The sequence below is a fragment of the Rattus norvegicus genome, chromosome 1 (assembly GCF_021556685.1).
Source record: "Rattus norvegicus strain SHRSP/BbbUtx chromosome 1, alternate assembly SHRSP_T2T, whole genome shotgun sequence".
NCBI lineage: Eukaryota > Metazoa > Chordata > Mammalia > Rodentia > Muridae > Rattus > Rattus norvegicus.
In genome coordinates, this window is record NC_141534.1 from 55,083,438 (window position 1) to 55,108,885 (window position 25,448).

At 49.2% G+C, this 25,448-nt stretch overlaps 1 protein-coding gene across 3 annotated transcripts in view; it reads left to right on the plus strand.

The window, feature by feature from the left end:
- Rps6ka2 (ribosomal protein S6 kinase A2) overlaps positions 1–25,448 on the plus strand; it is a 274,655-nt gene that overhangs the window by 216,158 nt on the left and 33,049 nt on the right. For all 3 annotated transcript variants that reach the window (XM_087587129.1, XM_087587137.1, NM_057128.1), the window contains 6 exon segments: positions 1,398–1,504; positions 4,205–4,242; positions 5,879–6,021; positions 11,553–11,623; positions 12,823–12,911; positions 24,131–24,195. In XM_087587129.1, coding sequence (XP_087443255.1) covers positions 1,398–1,504; positions 4,205–4,242; positions 5,879–6,021; positions 11,553–11,623; positions 12,823–12,911; positions 24,131–24,195 — 513 coding nt within the window.

Sequence of the window (25,448 nt, forward strand, 5' to 3'; positions counted from 1 at the left end):
GGCTAACATGTGGGATGGGGAGATGGAGGATTCTGTCTATGGCAACGGCATTCTTCTCTTCTCATTTGAATGATTCTGTAAGGCTCAAGACAATTACAAGTGTGACAGCGTCCTGATGGAAGGCACCTCACATCTTTTCAACAGGGTACTTTTTATTTGCCTGTGACAGTGGTTTTCAAATTGCCCCCTCCTTTCCTCCACCCCCCGTCAGACTCCAGCACAAATAGCAGATCAAGGTAGAGCATGCGGCAAGGAAGCAGGAGAGACACCTGGAATAGAATGTGGTTAGAAAGGCGCTGGGAAGCAGAGGGCCCACAATCCAGGGCTGGGTCCCAGGGGTACCAGCTGACACTTCACAGGACCTAGGGGAGGTGTTCTTACTGGGAACTGAGAGGCCTGTCTGCTTGGCTGATGACAGTCACCACACAGTACTATAAATCACTCGTTTTAGCTTGGTCTCAAGCCACATTCAGTTTGCGTGTAGGTTTTTTGTGTGTCTGCTTTCAGGGAATTCAGTGATCACGTGGACTACAGCCTCTTCAACATGAATGTCTCATAGTAAACGTGAAGGTGGTTTGTGAGAGCCCTGGGGAGATGACCCACAAGCATGAGGACCTAAGTTAGGATCTCTACTCCCTGTCTTAAGAAATGGGCAGCACACCCCTATAAGCTCAGCACTGGGAGGGTTTGAGATCACATCCAGGCTATGGAATCATGACATCATAGGGCAAGCCAACTTAGCCAAATTAGTGAGCTCTGGGCTTGGTGAGAGTCCCTGTCTCCAAAAATGATGTGGAGCATGACCAAGGAAGACACCTGAGGTGAACCTGTGGCCTCTATGCACATATATGCAGATGCATCCGTGTGCATACACATGCCTATATTCAAGATCGTATAAGGATTTGCCTTTTTGTTGATATCACTGCAGAAGCAAGGCCAGACAGGACAGCGCACTGTGCACCAGTGCTTTTGAGGCCCCTCTCCAACCAGCTCATTGTACTTGTCCCTCTGGGCACAGGACTGATCCAGCCCAGGGGGAAATGAGAAGCGTGAAACAAGATACCTATGTTCTGTAGTCCTTCAGCCTCCACAGTGTGCTTATTTGAATTGCATCATGAATTCACACCAGAGCATTCCTAACAAGACGGAAGCCTGGGGTTGCCCTCGGCCTGGGCAGATTGTAGGGTAAGGGCAGGTTGGTGGTGGGCCGAGGTTCCTCTCACAAGGCTGAGGAAATCAGCCTCACAGCAGCATGACCTGTAGCTGTGAGAACTCTCCTTAGGAGACTCACGGGGGAGCCAGGATCTCCACACACGCAGCCCCGGTTTCCTTGGGGAGAGCTTTGAAACAAGCAGCCATGGGACAAGCTAAGCCACGGTCCTTTCCCACCCCTCTAGGTGATGTTTACGGAGGAGGATGTTAAGTTCTACCTGGCTGAGCTGGCCTTGGCTCTGGACCACCTCCACGGCCTAGGGATCATCTACAGGGATCTGAAGCCTGAAAAGTGAGTACGAAGAAGGGCAGTTCGTCCTCCTCAGACATCTGCTGCCAGCCCATGGCAGTGCCTGCTACCTAGGATTTCTTTTCCAAGTACACTCCCAACAGTGGGCTGGGCACGGTGTCGTGTGGGTGGGTCCTGGGCTGAGCAGATGCCACCTCCTTACTCTGCACTGGTGCCCAGAGAATGTGGGGCCTTCGTTGATTGTGGTAGAAGTGCCCACTGTGGGAGATCAGGCCACACTCATTCTTCCATGTACAAAGATGGCCAGGAAGGTGGGGCTCGAGACTAACTGCACACCTCCCCCTTCTCAGTCCAGCATCTTCCGACACCAGGAACCCTGCCACACAAGACACTTGTCCTGCCTGCTTGCCTCTCCCTAAGCAGCAGGGACATGGCCACTTAACCTCCTTTAAGATGGCTAACTAGGAGCCGGGTTAGATTAGAACTCTGGGGGATCAGCTGAGGGACAGTGAGGGACCCCAGGTCACTGAGAATCTATAATGTTTTTATTTCTAGAGTTGTCTGTTAAATCTAGTCTAAGTGAAAACAGGAACCCCCTTGCAAAATCATGGGATTCATGGTCCTGATTTTCATTGTGCAAGGTCTGTGAGCAGCAGAACTGACCGAGGAGCTAGCACTGAGACAAGCAGACAAGGAAGGACTCAGTGGGTGGTGCCTTAGGTTCCTCTGACTAACCGTACAGTGTTCCTGGCTGAATCATCCTACCCCTGAGGCCTCAGCCACAGCTGTCTCTAAAGGAGGTCTCCCATCAGGGCAGCCCTTGGCCACACCCTAGTCCAAAGGGTCACAGGTCAGGATAGATATCCCCCTGTTTCTCCTCTGTCTCTTACCTGCACATTCTGAGATAAGGACAGCTGCCTCCCTGAAGACGTGGCTGGGTTTGGTGAAGAAAAGCACCTGTATGGTGTGTGCATCGTGTAGCTCTGATTCACTCCCAGTCAACAGGGTATCACTGGCTGATGCCATGGCTCTTTGGTCAAGCAATCCTGAAGACCCTGTCCTCAGGAGCCCATAGGGAGTGGGAACTTGTGACCTCTACCTGACCCTTCCATGGGCAAAAGTGGATGTCAGAATGATACCTCAGAACAGATATGATATCATGTCTCTTAGTGCCTATAGCATCCTTTCATCCCTCCCTGATCAGGAGGTGATAGCCGAGACTGGCTTGTTCCCAGGGCTCATGCAAAGCTTATTCTAAGTTTACCTCACATTAATTAACACCTTATACAAATAAGTGCCCACAGCGTGACCCTTATGGAAGACTTCTGTGTGCTCGGAGCCAGTCTTTCTGTCATCAAGGCCCTGGCTTCCATTCATTTATGAAGGCCGAGATGGTTCTCGAGGCTGCAGAGTAACATTTAATTACAGGATAAAGGCAAAGGTTTTGTGGTCTAATTAGAATTATTTGGGAACAAATCTTGAAGGCTGCTTAATTCTGGGCAAAGATTCGGAACGACTGAAGAGCAAAGATGAAAACATTTACCTCTTTCACATAAGCTGCCATCTTAATTAATAACAGCTTTCCAGGAAACACTGGCTATTCTTTAACCCCGTGGCAGATACACAGAGAATAACCTTTACTCTTTAGGTGTGACTGAGGGCACAGCTAGGTGACCATAGCAAGTGTCAGGTACCCTCACCTCTGCCTATTCCCAGAGTGCCTTTCAGTCTGCAGAGCTGTAACTGTCCCTGCTCCCTCTGCCCAGCCAGCTTCTCCCTCACAAATCCCATGGTGCAAATGGGGCAAACCCATTCTTTACAAATATGAAGCTCAGGGTCTGTGTGAGTGGAAACCTAGGCTGTCCCAGCCCTTGGGTGTTGTTTCCTTCCTCTGTAGCCACATCCCCATGTCTTTGGGGCAGATGGTACCTCCTGGGATCTCATGGGACTGAATTTAATGACAGTATTAATGTTGGAGCCCTGAATCTCAGGGTCTCATGGTCACTCAGCCTAGGGTGAAGGGAAAAGTGACCAATGACGGTCCATCCCCTTTTTCTCATGAGATGGTGCAGACTCTGCATCTGTGGGTTGGCTAGGAAGAACTCACAATGTGAATGAAGGCTCACTAGCAGACTGGCCAGGCATCCGATGGTTATGGGTAATGCCAGACTAGCCCTGGTCCCATCACAGGATGAAGCCTCGGGTAGCTCAGGAATCCCTTTGCTGGACCTCAGCTGTATGTGGCCCTGACCAGAAACCAGGATTGGTACCATGTGCAGGGACTAGGCCCATGAGAGTCTGAGATTCTTAGAAAAGGGTCTCTGGTCATAAAGGTGCTGCCAGGGTCAGGAAATTTCCTCTTCAGAGGCTCTGGATATCTGTGAAAATCCAAGAACCCATACTTCTATATTCAGAAGGGGCCCATGGGTTCTACTCTGATGACTCAGAACATACATTCCTGCATCTCCACAGACTCAAGACCCATCCCCTTGGTTCCTCTCCTTCTGGCTCATGACCAGGTCTTTGGTTCCCCTCCCTCAGGCTCCCTTCCTGAGCTGGTCCAGGCTGTGGTATACAGACTGCTATAATAGAACCTATCCAGGATGCAGCCACGCCAGAAGCCCAGACCTGGGGCAAGGGCATTTCAGCTCCATGGGACTTTTTCCTGAAGTCTGCGTGCCTGGGACTATGGACTCTGTCATTTTTTCCTCTCTGAAATCTGCTTTCTTCCCTTTTTTTCAGTATCCTCCTGGATGAAGAGGGACATATTAAGATCACAGGTTGGTAACAAAACACAAACAAACAGTAACAAGCCTGATCTCCCTTCATCACTTGTCAGCCCCGATGAACTTGTGGACCACCTCTTAACAGCCCCATGTCTCATCTCTGTCCTGGCTGAATCTTTTTGTACCCAAGTGCTGGCCTTCTGAATGTGAGCACACAGCAGGGGACTCTCAGACTTCTGGAATACTTCCTCTGATCCCTTGCCCGAGCCTCCCTCCTGGCTTTTCTGGCCTCTCGAATATGTGCGCAGAGGAGACAGACTTATAGATTGCCTCCTCTGTTCACCCGCTGAGTCTCCTTCCAGGACTTGCTCTGCTTCAATTGGGTGTTTGACTGGAAGTCTTGAGCTCATGCTCATCCTCCGGCAGACACAGGATTGTTCAATGTTTGTAGCCTTGTCTCTCCCGGCAGTAATGGCTCAACTGCTTCCATTGTTTATATCCAGACCTTGTAGCACTAACATAATGAACCCAACTGCGGAAACTCCATCTTACCCTGATGCCCATGGCTTCCTCCACAGACAAACGATTTAACTCTTTACTGTTCTGGAGATGTTAAGTCTCAAGGCTAAACTCAAGATGTCTCTCTGGGCCCCTAGTTCTTCAGCTCCCAGTAGAGGCCCTTCTTCTGCAGGGCCAGCAGGCCAGCCTCTTGAAGTTAGTTAGACTCTCCTTCACATAGAGATCTGTAAAGTCATCCAGGCCAGATGGTTAATACCCTACCTCATTCTTGCACTGTACTGTATACTGCAAGTCCCCTTCACACTATCAGATAATCTGTTCCTGGGTTCTGGCCTTTACTTGGGCACCATTATCTTGTCCATTGGCTACATCCTGGCCTCATCTCCAAATATACTATAACTCACTGAGTCCACTCACCAGGGACCTGCTTTCCAAGCAGGTGCCAGTCATGCTTCCTTTTCTCTTTCCTGCAAAGGCTACACCTCATTTCTCTCCAGCTGGGCCTCTCAACCTGTAGCCGCCTCATATTTATACATTGGAAACACTTTCTGGGAATTCATGTTCACTACTAAGAAATAAAACTCCTTGCTACTTGACAAGGCATGTGGTGGTGGTAGTGGTTGTAGTGGTGCTGGTGCTGGTGCTGGTGCTGGTGCTGGTGCTGGTGCTGGTGCTGGTGCTGGTGCTGATGTTGTTGGTGTAGGTGGTGCTGGTGTTGTTGTTGTTGTTGTTGTTGGTGGTGATGCTGGTGCTGGTGCTGGTAATGTTGGTGCTGGTAATGTTGGTGTTGGTGGTACTGGTGGTATTGGTGTTGGTGTTGGTGGTGTGTTGGTGTTAGTGTTGGTGGTACTGGTGGTATTGGTGTTGTTGGTGTGGTGGTGTTGGTGTTGGTGGTGCTGGTGGTATTGGTGGTGTTGGTGTTGGCGTTGGTAGTGTTGGTGTTGGTGGTGCTGGTGGTGGTGGTGGGGTATTCAAGACTCTTATCATAAATTCCACTCTGTAGGTCTTAACCTCAGGAACTTGCCCTGCAAGTTCATTAAGCCTGAATAATGTACATGAGGCCCGCAGTCTCTGAGAGAAGTGTTATGTATGGGGGTGGGGTGTGTGTGTCTCCACACAGGGACTGTGGCTCAGAGACTCAGGCCATGCTGTGTGCTGTGCTTATTTTTAGATTTTGGCTTGAGCAAGGAGGCCATCGACCATGACAAGAGAGCCTATTCATTTTGTGGGACTATTGAATACATGGCGCCCGAGGTGGTGAACCGGCGTGGACACACACAGAGTGCTGACTGGTGGTCCTTTGGTGTGCTCATGGTAAGGGTCTGTCCCCTGGTTTCCTCTGTAAGGGTGGCTGATACCCAGCTGAATTCCTCATCCTAGCTTGATCCAGGGACGCTGGAAACTAGAGAGGAAACAGGGCTTGAAAGCCTGGGTCTGTTACCTGAGCAGGAGTAAGCAGTGAGTTAGAGAGGAATCCCTGCGTCTGTCCTGGCTCTTATCAAATAGAAGTGGGCTCAGGTAAGAACACAAGGATACTAAAGACCAAAACTTCTTCACACTTAGCGCCACAGATTTAAGAAGAGGAGAGGCAGTGACCTCGGTGTTAAACATGTATCTCTTATTTCAGAAGAAATCCTTTTGTTTAGTTGTGAAATTTGACATGCACCGAAGTGTTCACAGAGCTAGCCAGTTTTATATTTCCAGTCTGGGCCTGCTTGTTCCTTCTTCCTACCCCATCAGGGGCACACTCATCAATTCCTCCACGTGGGACAGATTCTGTTGCTCTGGAGTCTGACACCAGTGATTGTCAGGGTCACAGCATTGCCCAGTGCCCTTTTATTTTGAACATTTAAACAGCAGAAGCTGAGACTGTGAGACCCTCAGTAGACGTGATAAGGAAGATATAGCCACTTGTCAACTTCCAGCCTGTGGGCCTCTTAACCCTGGTTCAAATTCGCCCCTAATTATGTCTTGAAGCCTCAACAAGCTGTAGCCACCAACACTTGGGCCCTCAGCTAGCCCCGAGGTTGAGAAATTCTGGCTGTGTCTACACAAGCTGTTAACTTCCGGAGTGCTTCCAGTAGCCAGTTGGGGAGAGGGTTTAACTCACGGTAAGAGACGTTGTACCAGAGAACTATAGCTGATAAATACCACCAGCAAAGTGTCCAGACATAAAATTACTTTAAAAAAATTAGTAGCCTCCATTTTAGACAAGAAATAAATGGGCTGAGAAAGAAATTAGGGAGACCACACCCTTCACAATAGCCACAAATAATATAATGTATCTTGGTGTGACTCTAACCAAGCAAGTTAGAAACCTATATGACAAGAACTTCAAGTCTATGAAGAAAGAAACTGAAGGAGATATCAGAAGACGGAAGGAGCTCCCATGCTCATGAATCAGTTGCATTAACATAGTGAAAATGGCCATCTTACCATAAGCAGTCTACAGATTCAATGCTGTTTCCATCAACATTCCAACACAATTCCTTATAGAACTTGAAAGAGCAATTCTCAGCTTCATATGGAAGAACAAAAAAACCCAGGATAGCTAAAATAATCTGTACAATAAAAGAACTTTTGGTGGTATCACCATCCCTGATTTCAAGCTATACTACAGAGCAGTAGTAATAAAACTTGCATGTTATTGGCATAAAACCAGATAGGTTGATTAATGAAACCAAATCAAAGACCCAGAAATAAACCCACACACCCATGGACACTTGATTTTTGACAAAGAAACCAAGACCATACAATGGGGAAAAAGCCTTTTCAACAAATGCTGCTGGTCTAAGTGGATGTCTGCATATAGAAGAATACAAATAGAGCCATATCTATCACCCTGCGCTACACTCAAGTCCAAGTGGATAAAAGACCTCAACATAAAACTGGATACACTAAATCTAGTAGATGAGAAAATGGGAAACTGCCTTGAACACATTGGCACAGGAAACACATTACTGAACAGAACACCAGTAGCTCAGGCATTAAGATCAACAATTGATAAATGGGACCTCATTAAACTGCAAAGTTTCTGTAAGGCAAAGGACACCATCAATAGGACAAAATGACAACCTGCAGAATGGGAAAAGATCTTCATCAACCCTACATCTAACAGAGGATTCTTATATATAACAGAGGAATATATATATATATATATATATATATATATATATATATATATTTGACACCAACAAATTAAATAAATACCCCAATTAAAAGTGGGGTACAGAGCTAAACAAAGGCATCTCTAATGGCCAAGGGGCTCAACGTCCTTAGTCATCAGGGAAATGCAAATCAAATGACCCTGAGGCCCCATCTTACCCCTGTCAGAGTGATTAAGATCAAAAACTTAAGGGACAGCTCCTGCTGGAGAGGACGTGGGTCAAGGGGGACACTCCTTCGTTGTTGGTGGGAGTGCAAACCTGTACAACTATTCTGGACATCAGTTTTTTGGTTTCTCACAAAATTGGGGATAGTTCTACCTCAAGACCCAGTTATACCACTCTTGGGCTTATACGCAAAAGATGCCCACCATACCACAAGGATACTTGCTCAACTGTGTTCATAGTGGCTTTATTTGTAATAGCCAGAAACCGGAAACAACCTAGATGTCCCTCAGCTGAAGAATGGACAAAGAAAATGTGGTACATCTACACAATGGAATACTACTCAGCTATTAAAAACAAGGACACCATGATATTTGCAGGCAAATGGATGGAACTAGGAAATATGCTGAGTAAGGTAACCCAGACCCGGAAAGACACACATGGTGTGCACTCACTGGTAAGTGGGTATTAGCTATAAACTTGTTTTTTTCTAAGAATGTTGATCCACCAGTAAATGTGAATGTAGACTCCTGTGTGAAGAAGATCTGTCTTCCAGAGTTTTCTCATGCCAATACCAAAAGGCTGTAGGAGGGGAGTATTCACACCTGATCTCAAGCTGACCTTGGGTTCCTCAGCAGGACTCCCTTGAAGCAGGACTTCACCTAGGCCCTGCTGGGAATTCGGTCTGGAAAACTCTGTTGCAGGCATCCCGTGCATATAGGGGTAGCTCCCAGCCTCCCTGACCTCTCAGACTCTATGTAGGTGGCCTCCTCAATGCTTAAAGCCATGGCAATTACAACTGCTAACTTTGGAACTACTCCCTGGGCTCTGAGATTGCTGCTGGGAGGTCCGGCTTCTCATCCTGAGAGCATCGCAGTGGTTCAAGTGAAGCTGGTCAGTGTCTCACGGAGTCACATGGAATGTTAGACAAGCGCATGCATCCTGTGGGAGCCGACATGAACCTTTGCTGCTGTAACTTTGTTCTGCAAGCCGTGGTGCTGTCTACACCAGGACACTAGTCCCATCACAGCCGAAGCCATCCACTGGGCCCTGAACTGAGGTATAAAGGACAGGCATTTCCTGAGGATCAACCAGAATTGAACCACTTTCTGCAGGTTCTGAGGTCTGGAGATGAAGCCAGAGAGGCTGAGAAAGCAGACAGGCTGAAAAAACATCCTCTCCTATCAGGAAGAGCCCCTCAGTGAGCTTTGCTGTGTGGCCTGTATTGGTTTCTACCATGTGGAGCTAACCACAAAGATGGGGATGGCACACAAGGAGGGAGGGAAAGGACAGATACAAGCAGAGAATGACTGTCACAGCCACCGTTAAAAGCCAGAAAGAAACTGCTAAGTAAATGTGGCCACGCATTGACCTGCGGCAGCAAATGGCACCATGGCACTCAGACATGGAGATGGGCTCCATTTCTGCAGGAGGAATTTAATGGCCAGAGGTGGGAAGCATCCTTCTCATTCTACACAGTCGCATGCTTTCTTGGAAATGGGATTTCATGAGTACTATGAATAGACTCCAAGGAAGAACCAAGCAGCGAAGAGCTCCCCTCCCGGCAGCCTATTTTGAGATGGTAATTTCTATAATCAGCTTATGAATGCTCATCCTATTTATCAGACGACTTGCTCATCTTCCAGTCATTTTAATTATGTCTGTCTATTTTTAAACCCTCAACGGGACCCTGTTGCTCTTGCTTTTATTACTTATACATTTGTTTACCGTCTGCAGCCTGGCATCGCGTGCACTTTGGTTTAACCGGCACACAAGACGGGCAGCAAGTTCAACCTGACAGGGTGAATGGCAGATATCAGAACTGGGCTTGTTTGATTTTAAAAGTTGGTCTACAGGAAGAAGACAGATAGTAAACTACATCCATCTCCCCCCACCCCAACCCTCTCTATCCCTCTTGTGCCAACACCCTCCTTCTAACAATCTCCCTCCCACTCTTATGACATATTTATGTGGGAGGTGGAATGACTAAAAACCATTACGTAAATGTATGAAGCTGTCAAACAATATTTAAAAAAAGATTAAAACCTTGTAACCTCCTCATTTCTCTAAGTTGATAGTTTCACTCTGATAGCCTTGTCAGTGGTGGTTGGTCCTCACTGCCAACTTGACTGGATTGGGAATCGCCTAAGAGATACAGGTGTGGGTGTGTTTGTGAAGGCGTTTGCAGGGCATTTGCAAAGAGGCTTGCCTGAGGAGGGGCAACCCACGATAAACATGGACAGCATCATCCTTGGATGGAGGGAAAGAGGAAGAATCCAGCTAGGCACCCATATTTATCTTCCTTGGCTTCCTGACTGTGGACACAATGTGAGGTTAATGTTACCTTGTTTTTGAAGTTTAGGAAACTTTTAGTACATTTCAGTTTAATTTGGCCATCCTCAACCTTCCTAATGCTGCGTCCCTTTAATACAGTTCCTCGTGAGCCCCATCATAAAATTATTTCATTGAAAGGGTCACTCACCCACAAAGGGGTTGAGACCTACAGGTTGAGAACCACTGGTCGAATGTACACTGTTAGTGGGATCTTAACCAGAAACATGTTTAAGTGTCCAACAGTAGATACCTTTGTGTATATTGGCTCATCCACATATAACACAATGGCACATAAGTTTTATAGTAAGCACGGAAAGTTTTATATTGTAGGAGGTCAGTGCAGTTGTCTTTGAATAATGGCATTGAGGTGATTATTTTGGTCTTTGTTACTTGTTTTTCCCAGGATGGATTTTTACAATGCAAAGGAAAGACACTAGACGATAAGTTGTTAAGGGACCAAGGCAGGCAGGCGCAGTGAAAATTATCCAACACACAGACTTAGTGTGACCAAGTAAAGCCCTCCAGCCAGGGCTCCTCGTTTAGACTTGAGTGAAAGGTGCCCACAGTGGTGTTGAGCTTTTGAGTCTCACATGTGAAAGGGGTTTGCTGTTGCTGCCTTCCCCTCTCTCACAGCAGCGATGCTCTGAGGGTGGTGTGCGGTGGTGGTGGTGGGTTATGGTGACTGTAGGAACCCCAGCCATAGCCTCTGGAGCTCACAGAATCAGCACTGTTTGTGTAAGAAACCCATTATCAATAAGGGCCCTACCTTATCTCAACTCCCTTCCTGGCCAGTCTGTGTGAGAGACTGCTGGTGCCTTGGTGTCAACATCAGATGTTATTAATGGGCTGTAACCAGGAGCCTTCCCATCAGGAGGGAGATAAAGACCATGCAGGGGTCAGTGTGGGTGGCCTCCTGCTCTCCCTCCTTCCCCTGGCTTTCCTCTTGCCCTTCTTATGACCCCTCTCCTGCGACAGATCGCCACAGTACCCATCAGGAAAAGGTGGTCCCTAAACTAAATGGGGTACAGTCATTCACTGTGTTCATCCTTCATGAATCTCTCCAGCTAGAATGGGATCCTGGAGGCGACCATCCCCAGTGCCTCACCACATGGCTGGTGTCACACTGACTGTCAGGGACTAGAGATGAAGGAACAAACTCACCTGCTCTGTTTTGCTCTGCAGTTCGAGATGCTCACAGGATCCCTGCCGTTTCAGGGGAAGGACAGGAAGGAAACAATGGCCCTCATCCTCAAGTGAGTGCGGGTACCTACTCCAAAACACACAGCTCCACACAGGAGACAGAGTCTGAGGAGGAGGTGGGCTGCTGGGGTTTAGTAGGAGCTGTGGTATTGGGGTAGAGCCATCTGCTCTGAATCATAATCACCATGGATGGGGTGTATGCTCGCTGTATGTGAGATCCCTGATGCCCTGGAAGATCCACTAGGACATTACTCAACTTGGGAGCATCGAACAGTGCAAGGCTAGCCTTTGTAGGTTCCTCCCTTACACATGGGATAAAAGATGAAAGGAGAGTACTCTACAGCAAGGACACATCACAAAGGCTTTCGTTGTTCAGAACCCCCCAGTAGCTTTTCCAGCTCTGCGTGCACTTGATCAATGGTACTGACTAGGTAGCTGCCCATAGCTGCACCCAGTGTTCTTGTGGGAACGCCTCTGTTCACTGGCTTTTAATGGGAGCTTGATTTACTTTTTTTCCCCCCTCTGGAGTTGAGGACCGAACCCAGGGCCTTACGCTTGCTAGGCAAGCGCTCTACCACTGAGCAGAATTCCCAACCCCTTGATTTACTTTTTACTAAAGCTGGAGTAGTCCATCCAGCAATGGCCTATGCCTGTCCAAGCTGATGGGTCAGCACACGCTCAGTACCTGGTCCTCAATAAGGTTCACAGATGCCAGGGTCCAACATTCCTGCTCGGCCCCTAGAATGCTCCTTACCAGTCACCCTCCACAGTTCTACAGCAGGCTGATGCAGGGAAGATAAGAGCACCACTGTTCCCAGGGTGCCTGGAAGGAGCTCACCAAGTGTAACTCCAATTAATAGACTCTTGCTTAAGGAAACTTGGTGCTATAAAACAAAATGGTTTTGAAAAATAATTTCCACTGAAAATGTTGGTGAGATGCTGGTGATTCTCAGGGAATCACTATTGCTGCCTTGACTGATCTCTGTGGTTTAAATGGGTTATTTAGTGGCCGTTGTGAGAATTTCACTTTTTACTTTGATTACAGTCAGCGACCGGTTGCAAGCCCTGTGAACCGAAGCTCTTTGGGGTCTTCATACGGTTTCAAGGCATAATGGGGTCCTTACACCAGAGTGCTGCCACTGGTGCTCTGAGTATTTGGGGTCTGTCCCCTTGCAAGCTTCTTCTTGTAGAAGTAGAGAAGGCGCTTCTCTTTGCTCTCTCCCGTCTAACCTGCATTCCTTCTGCCTCCTAGAGCCAAGCTGGGCATGCCTCAGTTCCTCAGTGCGGAGGCACAGAGCCTGCTGAGAGCCCTTTTCAAGCGGAATCCCTGTAACCGGCTAGGTAAGGGTCCCCATGACACCCCTCCCACAGGAATGCAATGAGCTACCCTCTAGACCCCTTAGGAATGTGGAAGGTCACTATTCTGTCTCCCATGGGAACGTGGACGACTCTACCTCCCTGCACCCCGACTCTGCACTGTATGCTTCCCCGTGCTGAGGTCACAGGAAGCAGAGGCTGGAGAAACACTTATATGTGGTCTTATCAGGATCGCTGAAAGGCGTTCAACTCTCGAAGCATAACAATTTATTCTTTTTTTTTTTTTTTTTAAAAAAAACCCTCTGCTTTTACAGAAAACCACTATATTCTCTTCTTGGTTTATGTTTCTTAGTTTAAGAACGCCATAAATTGCAGACAGAATAGTTGAAAGGTCACTTCTGATTTATAGCCTCTTAACAGGCCAACACGTACAGAGCCCAGTTTACTTTAAGCACTGCCTCCCTCTCCCAACCATCCAGAGTTTACTGCTTGGCCTGGAAAGGCCTTGGGGGTGGACGGAGACCCAGGAATAGGGTGAGGGTCCATGGACACAGGAGCTGCTGGATGGTCTTTCCCATAGATTGGCAGAAGGAGCACGGGCCGTTGGCTCCAGCCTCACAAATAGGAACCAGTCATTAGACGTGTTAGGAAATAGTTCATTCTCGAAGAAATAATTAGATTTTCCTCTCTGCCTGGCTCAGCCCCAAAGGAAGCTCAGGCCTCATTTGATGTCTTTCACATATCAGCTTTAATTCAGGGAACTTCTGCAGGAATTTACAACCTTTTAGTTATTAAGAGAGTAAAGCCACTATTAAAAGTGCTGTCCCACTTCCTAGGATCGTCCCCCTGGCGTGTGACGGGATTTGTCTACAGTGAATGCAAACTGTTGCTGCTACTCCAGCAGCTAAATAGATTCCCATTCAGCTTCTGATCCAGGTTTCACATCACACACAGCTCTTCCGTCCTGAAGCCGCTTTAGAAGATAGTTCTAGTTAAGGTAGGACAGGACAAGGTTAAAAAAAAGGTCCTCTTCATGAGCTGGTTAGAGACACATCAACTGTAGTCACCCTGGTCCAGATGCTCCTGGCACGACCCCACTCCTCGTGCACGGCCATCAGACCCAGACACGCAGGGTCTCGGGAGAGCATCCTCACTGAGAATGGCTGCTTCACAAACTGACGGGGAGACCCCTAGAGCGGACTGCCCAGGAGACACTGCAAGGGTGCTTGTCCTGTGTGGAGCCTGGGGGTGCCTCTGCGGTCAAGGTAGCAGGGCAGTGGTGAGCTCTCGGGGCAGTGGTGATCCAGGCTGTCGTGTCACCTCAGGTTCACTGCATGAACCCCAGTGGGGTCTTTACAGTTGGACCCTAGAGCTGGGACTGTGTACAACTGGCCAGAGCAGTCTCCCTAGCAGGAACTCACCAAGATGACCACCTAGAATGTCCCAGGGAAGCAGCTCGGGTCCCCAGGATGCCAGGGGCGAGATGAGGTGTCAGGCCCCAGGATGGGAATGTGTAGAGCCACAGTGAGTGCCTTGGTGTGGACGTGCACACAGGTTGTTTGTGTTGGGCTCATAATTTAGAGGAAACCCGTGGGTCAGATTGTTCTGTGCTGTTCTTGGATCACTTGTGTAAGTCTCAGATAGGACCTGAGACCTCGGCCAAGAGTCACTGTGATTTCTCTTGGGAGTGGGTTATGATCACACTGGGTAGGCCAGATTCATGTGTGTGTGGCCTGAGGTCCCCTCCCTCCCCCGCCCAAATCTCTGAACTCCCAGGTTTGCCTTGCTTTGTTCCCTCCTCAGTTCCTGATAGGGAACACAGTCAAGGGACTATGGTCCATGGTCACTCAGGCCTGCGAAAGCAAGACCCTATATCCTCAGGGGCGGGGCATGGAGGGTGGGGTATTCATTTTCAGCCAGGGAGCACAGTGTTGTCCCAGGACTTGGATGACAATTGCTCCTAGAACTGCCCTCTGATTTCACTTTCTCCAGGGCAACTGCAGCTGCCCCAGGCCAGCCGGTAGCCCCTCTTTGGTGGATACTTGTTAAACTTTATAAACAGAGTAACCCTGAGACAAACCTCTCTGGGCACAGGGCTGGGCACTTGCTCTCAGAACAGATCGTCCTTGAGGTGCTGAGGATCATACGCAGGACCCTCAGGCTAAGCTTATTAGCATATACCCTTAGCTCAGGCTAAGCAAGCACTTTACCATAGAACCCCCGCCCCCCATGCCCCAGACCTTTTATTCCTTCTGACACAGGTCTTACTAATTTACCCAGGATGCCCTTAAACTCACTCTGCTAGGCCTTGAATTTGAGATTATCCTGTCTTCAGAGGACCCGGGTCAGAGCACAGCGGAACACTCCTGCCCCTCAGGACACTCTACTTCTGAATGCCTTTTCAGTACTCAGATTCTCTGAAATGCAGGCACCTGCGGTTCATGTCATTACCGCTTGCCTCTGAACCCTAGAGACGTGCCTGGAGGCCTAGCCTGATTCCATCCGTCTTCTAAATGTCTAGTCCCAGTCAGCTCTTTCTGGTGAGCCTGGGGCATGCCTGGTGCCCCTTCCTGAGTGGCTTACACTGTCCAGGGTAAGTACAGCGATGCTCAGTGGACCTTGAGGCAGTTAGGGGATGATGACAGCCTGTGACAGATGTGACAGCTGCTGCTTAGTGACCAGGTGAATAAGTCACGGCACTTGACTGAGCGCTAAGCAGTCAGTCTTCCTTAGACAAGGTCTCACAGTGTGTGCTGTCTATAAATTAGGTCAGAGGAGAGCTCTCTGACTCACTTACGAACAGGGAGGCATCTTTAATGCCAGCACTTGAGGGCAGAGGCAGAGGCAGACAGAATTCTGTGAGTTCGAAGCCAGCCTGATTTAACAGTGTGAATTCAAAACCAGCCAGGGCCACACAGAGAAAAAGAACAACAACAAACCCACCCCAAAACAAAAACGGAACCAGGAAAGCATCTGTGATAACTGCTTTAGGCTGTGAAGAACATACTTCAGCCTGTGATTTGCCTCTCTTGGTAAGCCGTGTGCCGATGTGGATTTAGCAGGCACTGCCTGGCAGCTGGACTGCGGTTTTTGGAATCCCAGACCCTTGCTCTGTTTTAGCGATCCTCCGTGACTTGCCTTTTCAGTCTCCTCCTCGGCTGGCTGCCTCTGATCACAGAGTGGCTGCAACAGCTCCGGCCATACCATCAGGACTCAAGGGAGGAAGAGGAGGCAGTGGAGAGCACCTGGGCCCCTTTGGCCAGGAAAGCTTTTCTGAGAGTCCCCTTCCAGCTTACCTTCACTTCTGGCTGATAGAGCTTGGTCCCTTGGCACTTCTGGGGAAGCAGGGGTATGTGGTTGGAATGACATAAGGAAGGAACTGGCTGAGTCCCTATCCCGAAGTTCTCCGTTTTCCTCATTAAGGGGTAAATCGGAGGAGATACTGATCACAAATGTCTGCTCCCGCTGGGCTGCACTTTGTCTTTGCCCAGGCTAGGGCAGAGGTCGGGGCGCCATCCATCCTAGAATGCACTTCTCCTGATGTACTCACTGGGGATCTTGGTTACTATGTTTCTCCACTGGGGATTTTCAAATGCACTTACCCATGGGTTCAGCCTTCTCCCCTGAGGGTTCTTCTCTGAGTTCCCTCCCTGCAGTATGGTGTGGCGGTGCCCATCACAAATCACGTAGGGAAGAGCCCTTGATTCCGTCCCTTCTTCTCGGACATGGAGATGCCACATCTGCAGTTCTTCTCTGGGCATAAGGTTCGCTCTTACTGTTAGCGACTGTTAAAAAAGACCCTGCTCGTCTCCTTTGTCAATGTTGGGATTCAGCTCTGCGGTGTAAGAATCCCTGCCCCTCTCAGCTTCCAGGAAGAGAGACCACCGTTCTGTCCACTCCAGCAGGCGTAAGGGTCTCCCATAGAGGGGAGGAGTTCTTCGTTAGTTGGGCCACAGATGGTGGAGAGGAAGCACACAGATGAGCCTCTGTGTCCTTCCCTAACTGAGGATTGGGTGACCTGGCCATGTCTAGCTAAGTGACTGTGGGCAGTCAGTTCTTCTCCCAGCTGGTCAGTCCCTGAGGTCTCTCATGACCTCACTAGCCCACGGCTTTGCACACCCTCCCTGTCCATGGAGGCATCCAGGGTCCTCATTGCAACTGTGGAACCCATGCATTTCATAAAACTGGCCTATCATCATATTTCACTCGTTCCTGAGGTCGTTCAACCATGAGGTTTGGGGAACCTGTTATATCTGGCTTTTTCATAAACACCTGATTTTTAGGACATCGGGGAAATACAAGTACTCCATGTTGGAAATCTCAAAGGAGGGGCAGGCCCTCCCTGAGTACCATAGTGCTCAGGACAATATATATATATTGCTGTGAGTCTGACATCCACTTCCAAGGGGTCTTTGGCATTCCATAGAAGTCAGGTGCCAATAACCTGTTCAGATCCCTGAGTTGGAGCCAAGAGCCATTGCTTTTACTAGCTGTGCAGCATCAGAGCGCTGTCCTTGGGGTCTCCGGTCCACATGGACAGACTTGGGAATGCTCTTGGAGGCTAGGCTTATGTCTTTGAGTCCTTGGGGGTCTTCAAGATTTGCAAGTCAATTGTCTTTAATTCACACATGGATTCTGTACAACTTAATTCATGCCAAGGTTGTCTCTTCTATCTCCTTGCAGAGAGGCTCCTGGACTCTCTCTGCAATTGCACGTGCTGAATTGTATGAGAATCTCTATTTGTTTTTCTTGAACGTTACACACTTTTCATTCCAAACAGCCAATGTGCATAAGAGATAGGAAGGTTTAGAAAAACAGAAGAAGAAAGACAATTACATAAAAGTCTTAACCGATTTGTGTTTATTTTGAGATTGTATTTATCGACTCCAGAGGCATCCAGCAAGGATTCAGTTCTTTACCAGACTTCCTGTCTCGAGAGGCAGTTGTGATCATAGACTTCTGGCTTCCTGAGAATGTCTTCATACCTCTGTGTGTGTGTGTGTGTGTGTGTGTGTGTGTGTGTGTTGGGATAAAACAAAAAGCTCTGTTCCTTTCATACCTCACAGATGAGATGGGACCTCCAACCATGGCAGGGTCTGTGTGAACTGGTGGCACCCTGGCCTGAACTTATCCTGGGTGAATAGTGAAGGCTGATGAGCTTCATCCAGCATCCCCAGGAAACTTCCCCCACACAGCAGCTGGACTGCAGCAGTGGGCAGCTCTTAGCCACTGCTGAGTAAGGCCAAGCCTGTGAGATGTGGCCGGATGCTTCAGCCTAAGAGCGAAGAAGCTAAGTAAATAGTCCACAGCAGCCCAGGACGGCCTGTCTGCGGTAGAAGCCAGGGTAGGAGAGAGACAGGTTCCCAAGGACAAACACAGAGGTGCTCCTCTGCATGGTGGGCAGGAGTGGGGCACCCCTTCCACCTCATGCTCAGCAGGCTGGCTCTGTAAACAGTAAGCACATATTAGTTTTATGATTTTAAAGAGTTTTTTTTTTAAAGGAGGAGCTGTTTTAAAGGGAAAAATTTAATATTTAGAGACGACAATTTTAGAGACTACAGTGACCCACACTGGAGAGTAAGTGGGCCATCAGTCCACTTTTCCCACCTTGAGGCTACACCGGCATCCTCTAACAGACAGGGGAGCAGGAAAAGGTTGCACTTGTACCCAGCACGAGGGTTTCAGGGTTTGATAGAACAGCACAATGCACAAAATGAGGCTGAGGCAGAGAACAAGATGGTAGGGTTAGGAAACCCAGGTGCTTGGCAAGGCTTGCCCCAGGCTCCCCCACCCAGCATCCCACTCCCAGGACCCCATATCTTGAACAAGTGTCCTGGGACCCACCATCATAGGAGTGGTCAGAATCTCTGTGCTCCACTCCTGCCTGGAAAGGCAAGAGTGGCGGTAGTCATGTGGCTAGAGGGGTACTGGCTTCTCTGCACCATGTGGAGAGCAGAGATGCTACAGCCTCATTTGCTCCACAGAAAGCTGGTGTGAGGGGGTGGTGCAGAGAAACTCTCGCTCAGAGATTTGCTTTGGGGTTCATTTCCTGATCCCCCCTCCCCCCCACACACACATGCTGCATGCTGCATAGTCCCTGGTGGTCCCAGGCAGCCTTCCAGGTTTCCTGGCACAGGTACGATCTAGAAGGGTCTCATTTAAGCCCCCTCATTCATATGCTGGCCTCAGAGGTCTTCCCAGATCTGACAGATGACCCCCATTTTAGGAGTTGTGGGGTGGCATACAGAAGACAGAGCTCCGAGGTGTACACACCTGCCTTGCTGCCAGGGTACAGGGGAGAGGGAGCAGCTGCTTTGCCGTGACCCCTGCCTGGTCTGTACTTACTTGCTGTGCAACCTTGAGCCTATAGCTCAATCTCTCTGTGCTTGCTTGCTTCTCTGCAAACTCAGTCATCAGGTGTTTCACAGGGGCACAACAGCGCCTGGCACGTAGGGAACACTGCCCTGTATCAAATAGATTGAGTGTGACTGTAATGTGCCTGGGGGTGGGGAGGTGCTGTGGTTTACATCAATGTCTTAGAGCAGCCATTTCTCCATGTTGCCCTCCACATCCTGAGCTGTCCCAGGCCTGAACCATCTCCATCTCACAGTCTTTTCCTTTGCTGACTGAGTCATTCTATACCACACATTTCTGCTCCCACATGGAAACCTCCATCTGCCTCTACAGCCTTACATGAGTGCTGTGTACCTTCTGTAGTGCTGGGCATACCAAGGCCCCGAACCCCCAGATAGCTCTGTCAGATCCTCTGGACGGGCAACAGAGGTCCTGTGGGGCAGAGAACACAACAGCCTCGGGGGGACAGCTCCTCATACCTGCATGGTGAACTGGTCTGGCTAAGGCTCAAGGACCCATCCATGGCAGAGGCTACAGATTACTGTCTTGGCGTCTGTACCTGAAGACAGTCTCTAGATCTTGACTTCAGGAAGAGGAGGTTTTCAAAAGTGAGAAATTGTATCAGGAGTTTGGGCCAGCCCCCTTACCCTGATGCTGGAGAAGGAAACATAGGAGTCACCTGTAGAATTCAATGTGGACATCTCAGAATCAGAACCTTCTGCAGGAAGAAGCTCAGAGTTGTGGCTGCTTGGTCTTCTGACTGCATACTTCAGACTTACGTACCTCTCCTGGTGGGAGTTTGTCCAGTGTTCGTTTCTACACAGAGCTCTGTCTGTGTCTTGCCACCCTGACACCTGAACATCCGCAAGGGAATGGTTCTCTCTCTCTCTCTCTCTCTCTCTCTCTCTCACACACACACACACACACACACACACACCCTTTTCCTGCTCTGGCTTTTCCTGCAGAACCAGATGAGGAGGAAGGAGCATCAATTCTATTAACCTGCTTCCTGGTCTTTCCCAAGCTAATACCTTCCCATTCACCTGGATGAGCAGCTTCAGCCTCGCCCAGAGGGCCTAGGAATCCTCACATGGGGGCATGAGGCAAGGTCAGCAAGAAGCTAGATTTTATGAGCACAGCAGCTCCGTGTAAGCAGGGCCTCTCCTCGCACTGACAGGGTGAACATGGTCTAGAGCTGCTACTGAACCCTATTCAGATGCACCCAAGGGTTCTCTGAATGGAGATTCTGTTTCCTGTCCAAAGGCCATTTGGACAGATGGCAGACATTGTCCATCTCCGAGGCCTCATCCCAGTTTCTACAGACAGTGCTACCAGCCTCTGACTGCGTGCACATGTCATACACAGACCTTTGATGACTTCCTCAAACCACACAAACAACCTGAGCTTTTATTTGGAATTAGCTCAGAATCAGCCCTACAGATCCCTCAAGAACTCAAGTTGACCTAGGGCTGTCTAATGAAAGGATGCCCACATGGGTGGGTTTGCACGCGCGCGCGCGCGCGCACACACACACACACACACACACACACACACACACACGAATGCACACAGCCCAGCAGTTCTGCATGACTCACAATTATCAGTCAAAGGTTGTTAACATCACACGGGTGAGAAACCACTTTAAAACTAAAGAAACAATGTGCTAATAACATATTGGTGGCTAAGAAATACAGAAGAGAGCTCATATTTCTGTCTGTCCCAGCCAGGTCTGTAGGTGGTTAGAGCTTGGATACAGATGGTTTGCCAATCAGGACAGGTAAGAGAGGCAAGCCACCAGCAGAGTGAATTCTGAATGTTACCTAGAGGATCACGGGGTTATTCTGTGCAATTCTGAAAGGACAACAAGTGTAAACATTATGGAGGATCTGGGAATTAACTACTTTCAAAAGTAAAATTAAAGTCAGTGAAAACCTTTTTAGGAGGTCAGAACCTCCTGTGAATAGTTTGCTGGATTTGGAGGTCCGGATGAAACGGGTACACCAGAGGGGGGTGTTCAAGTGCAAAGAAGACTTGGCTAGACATGGGAAATAGAAGGAATCCCTTTCTGGGATAGCATAGATCTCGATTAGCTTCATGCCTTTATCAAGTATAGAAACGCCGGTCCAGAGGCTCTCATGCCTCAAGCTGTCTCCATGTGAAAAGTACCCGCATGATTAGAATGTGTGTGACTAGGTGTGATGGCATGGGCAGAGCTGACGTCTGAGTTCCGCAGTCCTCTGGCTTTGTCTGCGAAACTTGCTGCAGAATAATGGAGCCTAAAGAGAGATACATGGTCCTCCGTTCTGCCTGTCTCTGTCGGATTCCAGGCTCCTGTCAGGGTGTGTGACAGGAGATGATTCGCAGGCATCCTCCTGGAAGCCGGGAGGCTTGAGTAGTGTTTGGTCAAGATCCTGTAACAATGTAGCAACTCTGGCTCCCTCATGAGCACAAACACATCCCCAGCCTCCTCTCCCAGAGCTCTGCTCCCTGCTATTTGTCAAGCGTGTTCAGTCTCGATAAAGGCAGAGCCAAATCCACAACTATCTATTTTAAAATACTTCCGGAGAGGATAAGACTAGCGTGAAGAATAATGACCAAGTTTGCTCTCTAAAGGTCACTCCAACATTAAGGACCTGGCTGCAGATACCTTCTACCAATGTCTAGAATTTCTGAGCAACAATCAAGACACCAACCCCTTGTGCTGAGACGGCAAAACAGTAACAGTGTCAGATTCTAATTGAGGCAGAGGATAGTGAGGTCAGGGAAGAGTAACAGAGAACAGTAAACGCCCAGCACCAGCTTCTTTGTGGTGTCTCCCTTATCCTTGCAGGCCACACGGCAAGCCATGCCTATACAGAGGTTCTTCAAGCAGAGACAAAGCATGCTCACTGCAGAGTGTACACGCTGAGGCCTGGGAAAGTGGCTGACATTCATCATTGGGACCCAGAGGAGCTGTGAATTTGGGGCACTTGAATCTGGAGTTCAAGGCCTCATCAAAAGGAGTGCCGGGACAGTGTTCCAGGAGGGCAGCTTTGGGAGTCAGGCCAATGGCTCTGGCAGTTACTTTGTCATCATTAGAACGCCCCACAAGGAAAGAACACTAGGTGCCAGGAACTTATACAACTTCTACCCTGGACCTGTGATTTGGGACACAGCTAGGAGATAGACATGTTGGTCCAAAGGAGCCTCTGCCTGGGGGTCTGAGCTGAAAGATCTGGATCAGATCTGGGCGTAAAGGTGTAGTCCTCAGAATGGGCATCACGAGGAGTTCGGAAAGTCGTGGCCTGAAGCAGGAACACAACTTACAATAGCCTCAGTTGCTCATGTGGAAGTGGCCACTGAGTAGGGGACACAGGAGGGACATGTGCTGTGCATGTCCCCAAAGGAACTCCTGACATACCACTGGGTGGACACGGAACACCTGAGTCCTTCCCTTGGTTCTTTCTTGTGTGTTTTCCTCTCAAATTGGTGACAGACTGAGGCTGGAGTGTGAATAAAAGCTGGTGTGATTGGCCTGGCCAAGCTACCTGAGAGGTGAGAGGTTGTCCACGTCACCGCTGTGGACCAAGCAGAGGACCAGAATGGTCAGCGCATGAGCCATGGGGTACATATGGCTCTGCCCCCTGAGACTCCAGCTGGAACTGGTCACCACAGCATCTCTGGTAGCCTTGTGCTGACCTTCACAGCACCCTGAGCAGAGTTGTCTCGCAAAGAAGGAGCTTCCCCATCCCACCCTCAGGGCTCCAGGAACTTGGTGTGGGCTCAAGAGGAGCATCTGCTTTTGCTCAGAACCATTAGGCCTTAGAGTCAGGAGGACGTTGGGATGCAGCACTGGAGGAAGGGACATTCATTTCCTACCCCTGGGATAGGAGCTGACAAGACTCCTGACAGGACTCAGTTCCCAGCTGGCTGAGGCCAGCCCTATCCCTGACTCACAGCCTCAGAGCTGGGCTCCTTGCCTGCCTTAGCTCCTGGACTTTGCTTTTAATTAACGGACCTTATTCAGAGCAGCATCAAGTTTTAAGAAGGAGGAAACAGCAAGTCCTCTTGCCCCTCCCCAGTGTTCTCGGGCTCACATTAGGTGTCCGTTGCTTAATACACTCATCTTTTCCTCCTGGAACTCACCATTCAGCCCAGGCTGGCTCTGCGGCTGAAGGACAGGCAGAAGGATCTCACAGACACACACAGCACCATCTCCTGCCAGCCCATGCCTCTGTGCGGTACACAACTTAGGACGTTCATATAAACAAATGGGAGAGGTTTGGTAGGCACAGATCAGTAGCCACTGAGAGTAGGTGGAGGAATCAGAACCACAAACTGTCTCCTGGTGAGATAGTGACCATTGTGCAAACGTCAGGTGTGGTAGAGGGGACCCAGGCCAGTTTCCATGTTCCAGTACTTGGTCCTATCTGATCTCCTTTTCCTTTCTTGTGATTCTCTCTTCCCTGGTAACTGCTACGGCGGCCTGGCCAGGTGTTCCACACAGCACCTTCTGACCCCACTGTGCCTTGTCAGATCCTGGGAACCTGGCCTGATGCTGTATTCTGGGTGTTGTAAACATGGTCTGTTACCGTGACAGCCACCTGCTCCTGTCTTGGGCATGGAGATATGCTGTACCTGGAGCAGGAAGTCCGGACCCGACACCCACCTTTCCTTTACTACTTTCATTTGAGACTGTGTCTGCATCACAAGCCTGGAGTCAAATGGGGGCCTCCTGGGCTCTAAGGCCATGGGGCAAGTTCAAATTTTCTACTCAAAGAGAGAGAGAGCAAGTCAGGGCTTTCCCAGTAACAGGCGCTTGTCCATCCCACAGCTGCATTAGCAGCAGTCAGAGATGACACATGGCCTGGGACCTGTGCTGACATTTATTCTCTGCTGTGTTGTGACAGGTGCTGGTGTTGACGGAGTGGAGGAAATTAAACGTCACCCGTTCTTTGTCACCATAGACTGGAATGTAAGTCGCATGTGGAGCTCTCTACCACACACTCAGGGCGAGGAGAGGGAGGAGGGACTACTTCAGCTGCTTGGTGCACATGGCTTCTGTCTACACTAAGAGTCTGAGACAAGCAGACTGTCCACCTGTGAGCGAGCACACTCAGCACAGCTGTCTCCCCAGAGAGATGCAGATTGGCGAGCATCTGTCATCCTCGCTAACACCCTGCCCACTGGGTCTGTAGCATCTCTCATCTTGCTGCTGCTGAGGCAGAAGGCACACCAATGACAGACAAGCTTTCGGTGCTGACTTGCGTCCGACAGCTTGCTGGGCTCTCCCCCTTTCCCGAGGCACGCCTCCTGATATCCATGCGCCTCCTGATATCCATGCTGTGTCGTACAACACCCTTACACGTGGCATTATTTGAAGTTAGTCCCAGAGGGCTTTTTAAAAGAATGTTCATGCATCAGGCTGGGGGTAGCTCAATGGCAGAGCTCTTGGCCAGCATACATGAGGTCCCCAGCATTGCAAAACACAAAGGGGAAATCAAAAGCAAAATGTACATCATGTGTGAAGTTTCCTCTCTGCTGCCTGCCTTCCCTTATGTCCTCAGTTGTTTTACCTCAGAGAGCACAGGGTTAAAACTCCCCACACAGAAGCTCCAGTCCCTTCTTATCTGAACCCTATCCAAAACAAGCAAGTTGGGGAGTCTCTGAACCCTGGCTCTGCAGTTCTGATTATAGAACTCATTTGAACAAGGGAGGTTTCTGCTCCCAGGTAAGGTCAAAGGGGTGTAGGCAGACTGCCAGGGTACCTGTGTCTTCCAGCAGGTGTTCAGAGAGTGTGTAAAAAACCTAGACTGTTGGGGCTGGAGAGATGGCTCAGCAGTTAGCAGCACTGACTGCTCTTACAGAGGTCCTGAGTTCAAATCCCAACAACCACATGGTGGCTCACAACCATTGGCAGTGGGATCTGATGACCTGTTCTAGTGTGTCTGAAGACAGCTACCATGTATTCATATACATAAAATAAATAATTTTTTTTAAAAGAGCAAGGCTTACTAAGGGTAGAATTAAAAAAAAAATAGTAGACTGTCCTCCTCAAAACCCAAAGACGACCTTGCAGAAGCAAGGCCAGACCTCCCCCTCTGTCCATCAACAGGCCCTACAGCTCCCATTCGAGCTGTGTGAGCTGAGGAGGAGTCACCCCACTGTGGAGCTGGTCCACAGACAGGCCTCATGTTGCCCTTAGGGGTGATCAGCACAGTATAAGGC